Raw genomic sequence first — 16,583 nt, 5'->3', positions numbered from 1 at the left:
CCTCACAAAACTGTAACATGAGTACCTAATGAAATAGCAGGAAGGTCTTGATACAAAAAACCAATAATGGAAATCTGAAAGAAGTTTGACTTTGAATTCAGATCCATTTTTAAAGAGAAAGGGTAAAGTTCCTATGATAAGTGTGATGATGAGGAACTGTGAAAAAATAGAAGAGAAGAAAAAAGTCAAATTTAACACTAAAAAGTGACATATTTAATATCTTCTGTACAGATATTGATGAGTGTAAGGTCATGCCAAACCTATGTAGAAATGGACAGTGTATAAACACTATGGGCTCCTTCCGATGTTTTTGCAAAGTTGGCTATACCACTGACATAAGTGGCACATCTTGTATTGGTAAGATTCAGTATCTTAATAATCAGTTATTTTTTTATTGACATATCAACCTCTGTAAACCTTTGTATCGAAGCAGTTTTTTCTCTTTATCTCTTTTCCATCTTTTCTATCTTTCTTTTCCTAATATGCACTTCCATTTTGGTATTTCATTTTGGAAAACTGGGAAATAAGCTGTACTGGCAATATTCCTGCAGCAGAATAAGAACCGAAATATGTTTCAGTTGTGTAACCATTTTGACTGAGAAACCAGCTTATTACTTTGTGGTCTATATTTTCCCACTTCCCCGTTTGTTAACATATATAAGTACACCATAGTATGCCCAAAAGTAAATACTTGGTCCTTAGATGAAAATACTAATGCTGCTGTCACTCTAGTATGTTACTCTTTCAAGATACTCAGTTTGTCACTGTAGTGACAACCCCATAGAAACTTCATAGCAACAAATCCACAGAGAAAAAAAAGGAACTCTGAAGAAATGTAAATTGGGAGCTTTTTCTACAAACATGTTTCTGTTAAATGTAGTGCTGTTTAGAAAACACCCTTCAAAGACAAAGAAATCAATAAAACAAATACTTAACATTTTCTCTCTGTAGATCTTGATGAGTGCTCCCAGTCTCCTAAACCATGCAATTTTATCTGCAAGAACTCAGAAGGGAGCTATCAGTGCTCATGTCCTCGAGGCTACATCCTTCAAGAAGATGGAAAGACATGTAAAGGTAAAGAAAGTTATACACAGTAATTTTTAATTTCGTTGCACCTTGACATAAAAGAAAGTAGTTTTGAAGTGTGATATTTTTATCAAGTTAGACTAAATGTACTTTTTTTTTGCTGACTTTTCTTAAGACAAAAGCATCTCTTACTTTCAGATCTTGACGAATGTCAAACCAAACAACACAATTGCCAGTTCCTCTGTGTCAACACCCTTGGAGGCTTCACATGCAAATGTCCACCTGGTTTTACACAACACCACACAGCTTGTATTGGTAGGAAAAACATCATTTTTTCTATAAGAACATTCTCAATTCTTACTTATTTCTTTCTCTCTTTATAAACAGTAACAATACACAGCAATAATGTCAGGAGTCCAGAAAAAAGACTTTGAAAAGCATTAATTATAGCTAAAGAAAAATCAGTCTCTCTGCCATTTGTATTTTCTTGCTGAGTAAACAGCCGCACATCTTTAATACATGTTATTACATTCTAAGTATAACCACATGGAGACAAAGGGGTAAAGTATCAAAATCTGATTGTAAATGTAGTTAAACAAAAACAGACTGTATTTTTTTTAACAGATACAGATGTCTTTAGATCTTAGAGCATATGTATGAATGTTGCTAACTGAAACTATTTTATGCAGCTAATGCAGAAGTGTGGTATTTTTCACTGTCAGCAATTATATATCTGGTCCTTTGCACTTACAACTAAATTACAGCTTGCATTTCCAGTTTAATAATTACTTATAGCTTTGCATGAATCATCAGGTCACCTGACATTTACATGTGAAAAGCTACATTTTCAAAGTAAACTGTTGCACCTCTGTGGATTTTAACCCTTTAAGAAATGTTATCTGAATGTGTCTAAAATCATGCCACAAGGTACACCAAGCTTCTCTTCTTCTGCATTTTTAAGATAATAATGAATGTGGTTCTCAGCCATCACTCTGTGGATCAAAAGGAGTTTGCCAAAACACCCCTGGAAGTTTTACCTGTGAATGTCAAAGGGGATTTTCTCTGGATTCTACTGGATTAAACTGTGAAGGTAACTAGTGAATGTCAATTTCATTGTGGTGCAAATCCTTACTTCTGCATCTAGTGAATCTTGTGTTGTCAAAGAGGGATAAAACAGAGCACCAGCTGTAGAAAAAGTAAATACCAAATAGAAATAGGAATGTATATGAGTAACTTTAAGCATAATTGTATGTTAAGAACATACTGCCTGAGTAATTTTTACACAAATTAGGTTAAGAAGTTACTTTTTAGCTGAACTACTGAACAACTATTTCCAGGCTGCCATTTCAACTTCACATGGATTTATGCTTCTAAAAGTCTAGTTGTTTCTTCTTTTTCATTTTCATGCAGTCTAAACAGAATCTCTTTACAATTTTTTGTTTTAACTAGTTGTAATCCCCCACCTGAGGGATCTAAGATTGGATTCCGAATTCCTTACTTTAAGAATTCTACCGTAGAGATACACATTCAGAAGGGTAATTCACTACAGTTAAAATACAAATTATGTTGTTAAGATTCATCTCTCTCTGTTGGCCCAAAAGGGACCCCCAGTCATGAAATCTCTATTTGAAAGCTCCAGATTCTTCAGCGTGCAAACAGATGATTGAGCAATGAAGAAATTAGAAGGTAGTACTAGGCCATCTGGCTGCTGAGAATTAGAAATGCAGAGGTATACATGCACAAATTTATGACATCTCAAAATGTCAGCTACCTTGATACAGCGTTTAAAACAGGAGTTGCTATTTGGAGCCTATTTCTAGAGTAACAGTTCAGAACATATGCAGCCAAAAGTTTTAGAAAGCATTATCTTCTGTCAGATTACTTTTTTCCTCATAAATTAGATATATCGTTATTGTGTACTTTACCGAGCTCCTACGAAACAAAACGCTAAATTATGCATATCAAAGCATTTACAAGATATGTACACAACTTGCATATCAGAACTGCTCTATATGCCATTAGTGATAAAATGACAGTTCCCTTTCAGTTCCTTGCATGATGGTTTTCTGCACCTCAGGCTTTGGAACATCACAGTTCCATTGTTTCAAATTGTGGACAACTGGAGTGTAACTTAGAATCTGTGATATCATGCATGATTTTTTATTTTCTACTAGAACTGCATACTGTACCTGACAGAATAGGCTACTTAACAATCTACTTATTTCTAACAGCAGACACTATTTCAGATGACTGAGTTTTTACATTTTGGGTTTGATTTGTGGCTTTCTCCTTCATTTACACATACCTCAGAGACTTTTCAGATTCTTTTTGCAAAGGTAAAAGCTTACATCCAAATTTGATATGTACTGCTCATATTCAAACACTTCAGTATGTTCCAGGAAACTGAAAGTGTAGTCCTACATAGTTGGTTTGAAAACTGAAATAAAAAAAACATTCAGATTCTAAATGTTACATCAAAGCAACATCGTGTGGGATTACCAGAAACAATGTTTCTTCTCCAAATCTGAATAATGCAAAGGCTGAAAAGCTCCGATCGGATTATTGATAGATAGAAAGAACACTACATTTATTGACTTTCAGGCTTTCCAAAAGACCAACCTGGGTGGTGCTTCCATTCTACAGCAGTACTCTGTCATAAACACTGGTGTTTCAATGTTTGTGATCGAAGTGAGTAACACATTTGGCAACATGTGTAATCACGTGTTCTTTCATGTTCTACTTCTCTCCCAATTGTAAAGATGTGGACGAATGTGATGGAAACCATAGGTGCCAGCATGGCTGTCAGAACATCCTGGGAGGATATAGATGTGGATGCCCACAAGGGTATATTCAGCATTACCAGTGGAATCAATGTGTCGGTAAGGAAACAAACTGCACCCAATACATTAAATAGCAAAGGTGTCATAGTGTTTATAGTGACAACAGCCAGGTGAGAACAAGAATGAGCAGGACAAAGGGTATGCAGACACAAATGTTTTTTTCCTCTCTCCCTCTCCTTCCATACACTTAATTACTCCCAACACAAAAAAGTGACATGAGGTAAGAAGAAAACACACACATCCTGTTGAAACTCTGTGTGAGAAGGAGTTTTTACAGTAAGGCCTAAATTTTGACTCCCTTCTCCTTGGAAAAATGCCAGTCTTAGAAAGGTGGAAAGATGATCATTGAATTCCTGAAAGCATCAGTGTAGATACCTTTGCTGGGGGGTGGTGGGGGGGGGAAAATTCCTACCTTTCATCAGTAGGAATCACTCACCTTTATTAGCAATTTGAGAATACTACAGAATAGCATCTATGGTGAATGGGGAGAAAAAATACCAGCAAAACCATTAAGGGTTTCTTACTTCCAAAATACAGTCTTGAGGCCAACTTTACTTCTTTGAGAAGGGGACAGGGACAAATTAATCAGCTCAGGAGTTTTATTGTAGGTTTAGTTCAATCAATCCATCATTTATTTTCTGTGTTTCATGAACTAAGCTAACTCCCATAGCAAATGAAATGGGAGAATTCATTATTATTTTTTTTAATAAAAACCAATACACACCTGAATAACCCCATCCTGTACTGTTCACAAAGCACTGCAAGAACTTATTTACCTTTTCAAGTTTGCTTTCACGGTTCTCTGTCAATGGTGTCGTAATCAGAGGATGGCTGTGAGGACTGCCATACATTTCTTATAGGCTGATTTTACTGTCCTGATACTGGAGATATAAATTAGTTTATTATACCCATTTCACATTAAGTAGCACACCAGGCAATTTTTCTGAAGTCCCAACCACCATCATCACTCCTTCCTTAATACTGCTCTACAGCAAAGAAAGCAAAGGACCAGCATGGGAATACACAATGAACAACTCCCACAAAACTCCAAACCAGCAACAGTCTCTGAATATTACAGATAGTCCTCAAAAGAATGTGTTTGTGTCTGCTGGTAACTGCAGACAAGAATGGTGAAGCATGTGCTAATGGTATTGGGGAGGAAAACACCTACAGGGAAATGGTACCTTGGTAAGAGAAATAAAATACACAACACATGCCAACTATCAAAAGCATGATCTTCCATACAACAAGCTACTTTCCTCAGTCATTTTTTACAGTATAGCCTGGAACCAAATCAGTCACAGTGACTGGAGGAGTCGTCTTCTCTGTATATTAGTTCAACATCCACACAGTGAAGACAGTACTTCCTTTTCTCTTTCATTTTGGTTGGCTATTTAGATTGTCTTCCCCCTCACAGAGCCTGCAGGTTTCCACTACGAGTGTGTGCTAACTGCCCCATCACTAGGCACCCAAGAATACTATCATGGTTGGAGTATTACTGGAGTTCCAGCTCATTTGTCCTCTGTGGGCCTTTGCCAATATACTTTTTCTTCAGAGAACAAGTCTATAGGTTACTGAGGTCAAGGATGCAGCAGAGCCCTAGGACTTGCAGCTACTCTGACTTGTCAGTTACATCATGCTTACCTGATGTCTATCAGATAAGAAGTATCAATATACTTTGTTTTGCTTACTAGATGAAAATGAATGCTCCAATCCTAACATGTGTGGCTCTGCTTCTTGCTACAACACACTGGGAAGTTACAAGTGTGCCTGTCCATCTGGATTTTCTTATGACCAATTCTCCAGTGCATGCCATGATGTGAATGAGTGTTCTTCTGCCAAGAACCCCTGCAATTATGGTTGTTCCAACACTGAAGGTGGCTATCTTTGTGGCTGTCCACCTGGCTATTACAGAGTTGGACAAGGGTGAGTATCTCCACAAGGTCATTCATCATAGACATTCAGAAGGCTGTAAAAAGGCTGGACACTAGCCAGACTGAAGAACAGAGGTGCAAACTAAGGACAGGCTACTAAGTCATCTTTTCTACTCCCTTTGCACAAAATATCCTAGAAAAAAAGGCATGTCTGTACATCCAGCATGACGCTAATTTTAAATTTAGTATATAAGCAACATTAAACAATTGGTTCTGCTTTCTCCCCCAGTATCAGCACAAGAAGTCCTTCACAAACCGGCTTAGTGAGGACTGTTACTGCAGAAGGATAGGTGCTGAGATAATTAAGGGTTTTACACCACACTGATCAACCCAGAAAATTAAACACAAATTAACATTGTTCTGGTACATGACAATGGCTAAGTGCTGTAGTTCCAGAGTTCAGGGCAGGCTGGTGTTGTTCTGTTTGTTTGTAAAACTTGTAAATGAAAATCAGAAAAACCTACAGGCCTTCAGCCAAAGACTGTATTTCATTCAGTATGCCACATTAGTGCAAAGAAAATTAATGCACAGACCTCCTGCTGAGGGAAGGGAAAGGCAGGTGGTGCAGACACTGTGATATAGATTACATACGCTCGCTTTCCATTTAACAGGACAGTTCATAAAACTGCAAGAAGTAACTAAAACAGATGTTTTTATTCAATAGCCACTGTGTCTCAGGGATGGGATTTAACAAAGGCCAGTACCTGCCACTGGATGGACATGCTGATGAAGAGAGTGCTTTGTCCCCTGAAGCATGTTACGAGTGTAAAATCAATGGCTATCCCGAAAAAGACAACAGGAGGAAGAGAAGTGCTAATGACACTGTACGTACCAGGATAAATAAGCACTATAATGTACTTTGAGTTATTTTTCAGAGATACGATACTCATCACTATCAGTAAATGGAGGGAACTTTTTAACAGTCCACATTCAGCAGCGAAAATCTTTTTTCCCCCACCTCGGTGGTATTTACACTTGGCAGGAACGATATGGCAATCAGAAAGACATCAACAACTATGAATGGATCAAGTTTTTAAGGCTTGTGAAGAGTCCTTTGTAGTGTGAGATGTGTTCTAATACCTCAAAATAATACTCAGAGAAGTAATTTTCCTGCTAGTTACAGAGAGCTAGGAAAGCAGTCATGTCTGCAACCTGTTCTGCAGTCAGGAAGAGATCGGATAGCGTTTTATGGTCTGGGACAGCTGAATAGATCTTCTTGCAGATCATTTTAGTCTTAAGTGTCTATCCCATGATTGCTCACAGTTGTGGGGGACTAGCGCCCATAACCTAGCTGATACACTATAGTCCAATATTTGCAGAATTGCTGAGGGTATTAGAGAGCTAGACTTCAGACCCGGTATTTTTCTCACTGCATTTTGTAGGCTTATAAAAATGAGTTATGTGATACTCATGAAAGGACAGTCCTACTATTTATACCTTTTAGACGTTTTTTTCAAAAGTTAGAAGAGTATACCTGTATATCTGTTGTCCACATTATCTGTATGGTAGGATGTTGTCTTGTAGCATTAGGTCTGATTTTGAAATCTGCAGTAATGGGAAACTGACTCAGTTTAGAGGTAGCGACACACAGATTTTCCTTCAGTGGTACAAGATTTGTGTCATGTGAACAGGCAAAATGCAAACCCTCAACTAAAATGGTAAGGTGTGCTAGCCACAAAAATTGCATTGAAAGAACAGGGAAACAAGTCTCCTTTCTAAAAGGATAGAGGCATAAAACAATCCAGAAGCTCCAGTCCTAGTACACACTCCTTCACATAATGCCATCAAAACCAGTTCTTGTATTGGCAAAGTTTCTAAAGAAGCCAGTAAATCTATAATTTCTGCTCTAAAGGATGCAGTGTTTGCACTTAAAATCTAAATGTTTGATTTCCCCCACACACATCCACACTTCCCCAGCAACCCTTTTCCATCCCCACCACCACTCCCACTTGACCTGTTCCAGTCTGAATTCTGTGGTCAACCCACCACAGAAGTACATGGATGTTTCAGAAAGCATTTTTTCTTTTGCACAGTTAATTTCATATCTGGTTCATAATTGTTGTATCTTGTTATTCCATTTTTTAATAGCATTAACCTTTTCAGTTTTTAATACTACAACTACCTGAGCAGTAAAAGTGAAAGGTTTCATATCCATAAAACTATGTGAAAAAAGAAATATTGTCATTACTAATGGTGTCTGTGGGGTGCCGTATTTAAAACACTATAGTACTTGCTCCTGTCCACAAATTTTCCTTGTTTTCACCAAGTGTTTTTTATTACATTACATATTAGCACACATATGTATTCACGTGTGATTGGAATCCCCTCGGAGAAAGAAATCCTTTGCTATCCTTACAAGCATGAAATGATCTTGACATGTAGGCTAGGTACGTCACTTAGTATCAGGTTTCCTAAAGAAGACTACAGTGTATATGTTTTTGCAAAATCAAAAGCGTTTGCTTGTCAGATGCTTTTCCTGGGAATGCACTCATTCTGACCCCCTGCCCCCAAGCGTGTTCACAGCTAACACCTCTGGACAGATTCACACCAGCAGCATAACTATACTGAAGCTCAAATTAAAAAGGAACATGCAACTGATTTGTCAGAAAAACAATGCTAGAACTTTTTTCCACACTCCTTTCAGTGGTCCAGATAGGATTTAACTGGACAATGTGACATAGTAGCCCTTTCTGTAGGCAGCTAACAATGCAGCAGTTCTCTCCTTACTTCAGTTTCCCTCATAATCACTGTACTTCCTTATCACCAAATGCTGAGCCTGCATTCATTAAAACAATTATACCAGAAGTTTCAGGGAATTCCCATACACTGTTGTGGTATGTGTTTCTGTAATGTTGCTCACCAATATGCATCATAAGAACAAGACTGTGCCTCGCATACAGCCTTTAGTGCGGTAGTAAACATAGGTCTCTTCTTTACATGGACTTCTTGCAAGCATGAAGCTGAATAGATTCTGAAACAAATCTGAAATCTGAACACCCTCTGTAGACCTGATGTTGTAACTTTAGTTATCCTGCTAAGCCTGTGTGAGAAGCCTTTAAGATTTACAGTGTATGTTATATGGAATCAAGCAGTTCTCCCAGATGGAAAGGATTTACAATTCTTTCACAGCTAGATTTTGACAAATGCAGAAACTGTTAATAATCAGCTATTCTTCTTCTCTCAGTGCAAGTGAGTATCTGTTTCTTTCCTGCTTTAAACAGTCTTTCCTCCTTTACTTCAGATTGAGCAGATTAGCTTGGAAAGTCTAGACATGGATAGTCCTTTGAAGATGAGAGTCAACGTTTCCAGGCTTGACAATAAGGAGCACATCCTAGAACTCATCCCAGCCATTGAGCCCCTTACCAACCACGTGCGCTACATCATCTCACATGGCAATGATGATGGCATCTTTCAAATCCATCAGAGGGATGGACTGAGTTATTTGCACACAGTTAAGAAAAAGTCAGTGCCTGGAACTCACACACTGGAAATCACAAGCATTCCTCTATACAAGAAAAAGGAGCTAAAGAAGCTGGAAGACAGCAATGAGGACAACTACCTCCTGGGAGAGCTTGGGGAAGCTCTCAGAATGAGGCTGTGGATAGACCTCTACTAGCTGTCCTCCAGACTGAGTCCAGTTCTTCAGTCACTTCTGTTCACTTATTCTACCCACCTGAGCATACCTGCTTTTCAAAGGCTTTGAAACAGTCACTGACTTTTGGGGGAGGAAGGAAGAGGGGAAGACCTCTTTCTTTCCATCCTACCGAGACTGCAGAACCACCCTTGCCACTGCCAAAACTTTGATTACATTGGTGATCATGGTTACTGTATCTGTTATATAACCTCAAATTGAAGTATATTAAAAAGCTAAAGTTCAAGAAGTCATCACATGGCACTAATGGCACAAAGATGTGAGCTTTTTTTTTCCTGTTAGCAGTCTGTAACACTTTGGGTATTTTGCTATAGTTCCTAATTAAAAAAAAATATAGTTTATTTATTTTTAATGCAGTAATATATGGAGAAAATAACAAATTATGTAAACAAAAAGGGAAACTTGCTTGGTTTTCTTTACATTTATAAATTTGAGCTATAACATTTTAGAGGTACTTTCTTAATGAAAAAAAAAAAAATTGAAAGATGTTTCCTTTTGTATTTGGGCCAGTCATCCAAATAGTATATAAGTAATTTTTAAATGTATCAGGGCTGAAAGAGCACTGTAGTACATCTTCTGGATATTCTAAAGTGCTCTTGCAAAGCTTTTGAGTATTCAAAAGAAAAAAAGAAGTTTTAAAGGGTAAGAACTGCAATATCAGTCTCTGCGGAGATCATATTTCACAGCAGCTCAATAGGATTGTATTCTGAATCAGCCACATCAAATAATGGAGGATGCACAACCACTGTAGCAAAATACCTTGACTGCTTTTAATACCATTAGCATTGCAGAACCAAACTGTACTGTACTTCCTTCCAGTAACCTCAAGGAACCACACATGCAACCACACCTCATTCTCAGAAAGGGTGCTCTACAAGTCTGCATTAATGTAGGCAGCTGAAGAAAATGTCTCTCTGAAGGGAACACATGATGTTCCATACTGTTTGGTGCTGGCTTGAATTAATGGTGCATTTACTTAAAACTGAGAGCTGTATCAGGACTGCCATATGTGCGAACTAATTATGCAGCGCAGACAAGGAAAAGTGTATTTGAAATCCATTTGTTATAAGTTTCATTAATACTGTAGTTATACACCATATGCCTCATTTTATCATAGCTTATTTTGTAAGAAAGATGTTTGTACAATGAGTTGACATTTAGTTTAGTAATTTTTTAAAAAATGTCATACCATTATGTGTTAAGTTTATGTCTCAGTGGTGCTTTTCTTGACAGCTGGTGCCTGTAACGTCATGTAACAGAATCTCATATGTGAAAATAGCCAAAGCACATGCTGACTCCAGGATTGTTTCAGTTGCATATCAGTGCTGACCAAAGATTATATCAAGTTATACTCAGTGATTTTTCTTTTCTTTTGTTGACTTTGGGGATTTTGAAAAGAAAAAGAAACTTTGTACATTTTTAATCAAAAGTTTGTAAGAAAAAAAGTTTTGTTTGAAGGTCTGTATCAGTAAGACAACACTTTTCTTGCAATAAAGCTTATTTTGGGGTAGTTTTTTCTTTGAAATGTCTGGTTTTTACACAAAATAAGCACCTACTTGTAAATCCGTAGGATTCAGAGCAGAAAAAAGCTATTTCGGTGTAAACTCTTCTTCACTCACATTTAGGATTATACAGCATTTACTGACCTTTAGTTTCTCCATTATGACAGAACTGAAACACAGGAATTAAACTGTCCCTACAAAGTTAAAACTCTGCCTCAACTCCCTCAAAATCTGTCACATATTATGTTCAAGTGTGCTGGCCTTGCAGAAGTTTGTGCTTACCCGTGTAATGAGGGCTGAAGGACCATCACAATTTAAGTTTGATAATTCAGCTCATAACAAAATATCCCCATACATTTTAAGTGTAGAAGTATAAAACCTCCATCCTACCTGAATAGCAAAAAAAATTTCATAAGACTATCAGAAGGTACTTCTGCTTGCTGGCAGTCCCTTTCTTAAATCCCCTTCGTTAGGTACACAGTCAAGCACAACAGTGCAAAAAAAGTTTTTTTCATAAAGTATGCAAGGTTTCCACAAGACCTCATTGCATAAACTTCCCTTTATTCCATTCAAAGTTAAACTGGTGATTACTTTTAACAGCAAATACTTACTTCATGTTTTTGTCACAGCAGTAATAGCCAGAGAAAGGGAAATCAGGTTGGATTAAGCACTGAATTAAGATGCAAAATGTTTGTTTAAGATATACTCTTTAGTTTCTGAATATAAGACAGTCTGCACCAGCAGAATTACCCCTACATATTCTATTGCTGTTCTTCTAGAGGAATGGCACTTCACGAGCTAATTGCATTAAAAGCCAAGTTGCAGGTCTAAGGTTCTAATTACTGGATGCAGTAACAGTGAGTTTCCATAGTGTGAGTTTTTTCAGCATAAAATTGCTCTTCCCTGTGCTTTGAAACATCCAGACTAACATATTCTGCTACCTTGCTATCCCTCTCTAAAAATATTCATAAAGTAATACAAGAAATACAAGTTTTTAAAGGAATGATACATCTAATTTCACTAAAGAAAGAAAATAATGAGAAATTATGGCGTTGTTATAATAATTACCAATTTATTTCATGGGAGTTAATTTGCCTTGAGTATTCCTTGAAATCTACACATGTATTCAGATTTATCTAACACTTAACAATGCATCAGTTTAAACAAGACAATATGAAATTGCTTGGAACTAGACTTAATGGACATCACCTTCAGATTATGGTCGTGCAAGTTTCATTATGATTCAAAGCTGCTTCTGGGTAAGATGACTGACATTTACAGAAATGAAAAGATCTCTAGAGCTCTAATAAATATATCCAGTATGGCACTGACTCAAGTTTTAACAACTCTAACAGCTAATTTCTAAGAAGGCTACTCTGTCCAAAATGGGAGATTTCCAGGAAACACACACTGGAAGAAAAGCCAACGGACTGAACCCAGTAGAGCATTATCCTTTGCTTTCTATTCTCAAGAAGGGAAAATAGTAGCAATGCACTTACAAATGACTCCTCTAAGGCTACAAGTTCTGGAAGATTTTATCAGTCAACAGAGATTATTGCTTAAAGCCTTTTTTATAACCAAGGAGCTATCATCAGATAACATCTGTGTTAACTAATCATACAGTCAAGTACAAAGTAGAAAAAATACCTCATCCCTTTACTAGAAAGGCAGCATTATCCTCTGCCACCTAAAAATGCACGAGTCATTTATGCACAATACCCAGAAAGAAGTCACCCCCACCTTCAAATTCAGATGAAAAAATATCCTGGATTAAAAAAAAAAAAAAAAAAAAAAAACAAGCAAGAAATCCAAAACAGAGCCACTTCCTTTCCACCCATCCTGTCACAGTGTATATTTGCATACCCATTTCTCCAAACTCTAGCCTTTAATAGCCTATAACCTTTTTATTTCTAAACATTTAATGAGAAAGCTGACTACACATGCACAGAAAGACCAGTGTTACAGAAAGCTACAAAACACCAAAATCTGTTGCCAACAGTAAAATGAAAATTGTCTATTTAAGAGGCTGCGGTATAAACCTCTTGGCAATCTGAAGCAAGGCTGTAGTGAGTGAAGGTAGTGTCTGAGCTAGCCCTAGGCAGCGAGGTCTTCGCCAGTACACTCCAGCTATTCTAGCAAGTCTGTGATACTTCGTCATTACAATAATTCTAAAATACGTATGCATAAATAATTGATAACCTAAAATTTCTTTTTGAGGAAAGACTTCCAGTTTTTCAGCTTTACTGCAAGGACTCGGCCCCTCAGCCCTTGATCTAAACATTTGCTTTTCCAACATGCCAGCACTAAGGTTTGGCATGTTTACTGTAACCCCACAATATTACCAGGCCCCTCAAAGAATGCTTGCCTCCTTTCCTATCCTCAAATGCTCCAGAGTTTTTGACCTCTTTGTACGTGTCAGAGTCAAAGAAGAGTGTACAGACCTTTTAGGGCTCCTTCATCTGCAAGCATGGCTCCAATTCAATAGACAAGACAGCATTGCTGGGAGTATTGCTGCGTCCAAGCATCCAGTAATTATTTCTTAGCACATCGTGTCCTTTCTCCATAGCCACACCTCTTTAACCAGCAGTAACGCTACAGCAATTCAAACACCACCCAGTTCCTTCATGTTCCTTGTCTGAAAGAATGGGCCGATAACAGTTTTTCATAAGCCAGGCTCTCCAGCCAGCATTCTATAAAGGACTACTTTTCTATGGGATTTTATTAGACTGACTTGGAATGACTAGTTAAAATTTGCTGTAATCGATATGGTCTGCACACTGACAGCTGAAGAGCCTGCCTTTGTGCTAAATGCACAGAATTCAGCAGTGACAATGCACTGCAAAACTAAATACAGCAAAAATCTTACTGCCCTAAATGTGCCTATTCATTCTTCCCGTGTGTTACAACTGTAACCTAAGCACCTGAACTAACCAGCGCTGTTCAGCAGACGTGTCTTAAATCACAGAAAAGGGCTGATTTATGGACTTTGAGGGGATGAAGGCCCCAACTCTACATTCACACTTCTTAAAGCAGGAGAGCAGGAAAACATGAGAGCAGAAGTACAACATTTTATATCTAAAATAAAATTGTAATGCCTAGTGCAACTGCTTATGTATTTGACATCAAATTGCTATAGCAGAGATAGGAAGTAAGTACTTTGCTGCCATAGTCTTACAGAACTGATGAAAGAGGTCACTTCTCATGTGGTCTGTGAAGCTTGTTTCAAGAATGCTAATTGTATGTCAGCATGGGTGTTCACAAAAATGTTTAACCTATGTATCTGGACATGATTCTACACAAGCAAGGCCTCCTCGCTGCTTGGGCTTGTCAAGAATGAGGTGTTTCCACCTGTGGCAAAAACCAGATCTTGAGACACAAGGAATGTCAGCAGAAACAGTTGGTGGTATGCCATCACTTTCATGCAAAACAGGGATTTCGAGGTTTAGAATTCTGAACTCCAAGGCCAAAGCAGGAGATCAGCAGCATTTCCATGCATGAACATGTATCTACACTGCACTACCATGTATCCTAAACAAAAGGACCCAGAGCTTGCTCAAATCTAACTAATCTGGGAAATCGCTGCTGCAACACTATGAGGAAATGACAAAGTGACAGAATGAACATTACCAGTCATGAATGAGAAACACAGGACTCTTCCTCAAGGGTTTAAACTCCAGTCAGTCCTATGAATAGCAATTCAATATGCTGATGCATTAAAACAGGGAAGCGTACATAGATCTATAAAGTAACTTAAGGCAAAAACACTCACATATTTAAAAACACAACCATTCTCACTGTTTTAGCAGCAGTAGTATTAAAGCACATGGAAAGCTAAGACTGTCAAAGTCCAGACAAGAAAACCGCTAGATTGAAGCACTAGGTTCCCACTCTATCTGAACCAGAAAATATAAATGGAGCAGCACTGCAGCAGTCTTTCGGTCCACAGTACATTTTAAAACCCTATGTCTAAAGATGTTCTTACATAAAGTAAATATGAAATACTTCTATTAAGTTTCATTGAACAGTAACATGTCATCTTTCTTTTTACTGCTGGCACTATTATGTTACTGTAGTTTTATCTAATTCTGCTATTTCTATAGTGCTTATATACTTAAATAGCTGATGTTTTTATACTTCATCCTATAGCATTTCTCGCCCAATGTAGACCCAACAAAACCCTGTCAGTTGCCACCAACATTTGTCCTGGTGCAAGACTACTAAAAAATGACAAAAAAACCCACCACGAGAACATATATATGCACATAGCTACACAGACACTCCCTCTTCACTGCAGTGAAGAGAACTGATGAATTACTGGTTCTGCTACACCAGAATTTTTGAAAGATTTTTAATTTCAGGCCATATCACCAAACTGAAAGCTGAATACCAAATGTGTTCTCAAGGCTTGTGGTTTGAAGCTGAAGAATATACATGCATTCAAGAAGAGGACCCCAACCCCAATATATTTATTTAGCAAAAATAGCGCATTCTATTTCTAAGTGATGCAAATACAAAGGCCTAAACCTGGATCTCTGATTCCATAAAATAATTGCCATAACTTTCTGTCTTACTGTTCTTCATGTGGAGATAGCTTATGGAAATTCATAGTTATTCTCTCTACCATTTGCTTTTAGACCTGTATTCATCACTGACAAAGAAAACAAAAGGGGGGCTGTGTGTGGTGTGTGTGGAGGGGGTGGTTTGTGTCAAATAACCACCAGGTCATAACCCTCAAGTGCACATTCAATTTTTTTGAAAAACATTAGTTTTAAGGAAAAAGCAACAGATAAACCGTATTGCCAAAAGGCACAAGTTTCACTGCCGGTTTGTCTGTTCCAGAAAATCATCTAGCAGAAGGCTGAAAGTAGGCAAGAAATAACCAATTAAAAAGTTACCAATTTAATAGAAAGCCTGCAAAGTAGTTCACCCCCAAGTTTAAAAAGTAATTGCAGTGTTCTCCCCAACTCATGTAACATTTCCAAGAGCCCTAATTTCTTAGCAATCAGAAATAAAGGCAATTATGAGCACCTGAGATAGGAAACAATGAAAAAAATTATGCAGTACAACTGCCACTCAACACTGGCAAACACAGATGAGCTACAGACTGAGTCACCTGTAAACATTTAACATAATAAGGAAAAGTTGTTTAGTACAAATATGACACATCTGGTATGCTATAACGAGGCAGGAAGTTTACATTACTATTTTATGCATGCATATTTACCTGGGTATATGCATAATTAACTCATGATGAAGTGATCAGACCTGGGAATTTTTAAGATGAACTGGTAAAATCCAACAACGCCTACCACTTCCAAACTGGCTTTTAATAGCATAAACCCTTCATATTATATGTTTAAGCTCTCAAAACTTACATTGCCATTGCCAGTATCTCTCTCAACTTTACTGACTCAGCACAGCCTAATGCATAGCCCTAGCCTGCTCTTGCACCCTCAGCATCCGAGCTGCACTTGTTTCCAGGTCCTAGTTTTATGGGTAGCCACAACCTTCAGCTTCAGTAATGAAGCAAACTCTTCAGTCCCACACTATCTGGCAGTCACACAGTTCCTTTTTTTTCCAACTAAATTACTCATAAATTATGCAAACACTAAGTTAACAATTTCTGTGT

General features: G+C 37.7%; 1 protein-coding gene across 1 annotated transcript in view; it reads left to right on the top strand.

The window, feature by feature from the left end:
- FBN2 (fibrillin 2) overlaps positions 1–10,950 on the top strand; it is a 178,831-nt gene extending 167,881 nt beyond the window's left edge. The window contains exons 58-65 of the mRNA XM_056325609.1: positions 232–357; positions 952–1,074; positions 1,225–1,341; positions 1,988–2,116; positions 3,786–3,905; positions 5,561–5,792; positions 6,465–6,624; positions 9,042–10,950. Coding sequence (XP_056181584.1) covers positions 232–357; positions 952–1,074; positions 1,225–1,341; positions 1,988–2,116; positions 3,786–3,905; positions 5,561–5,792; positions 6,465–6,624; positions 9,042–9,416 — 1,382 coding nt within the window. The 3' untranslated portion in view covers positions 9,417–10,950. The remainder of the gene's footprint in view (positions 1–231; positions 358–951; positions 1,075–1,224; positions 1,342–1,987; positions 2,117–3,785; positions 3,906–5,560; positions 5,793–6,464; positions 6,625–9,041) is intronic.
- The last annotated feature ends 5,633 nt before the right edge of the window (positions 10,951–16,583 follow it).

This window comes from Falco biarmicus, chromosome Z (genome assembly GCF_023638135.1).
Source record: "Falco biarmicus isolate bFalBia1 chromosome Z, bFalBia1.pri, whole genome shotgun sequence".
Classification (NCBI taxonomy): Eukaryota; Metazoa; Chordata; class Aves; order Falconiformes; family Falconidae; genus Falco; species Falco biarmicus.
This window is presented reverse-complemented; position numbering and strand designations above follow the sequence as displayed.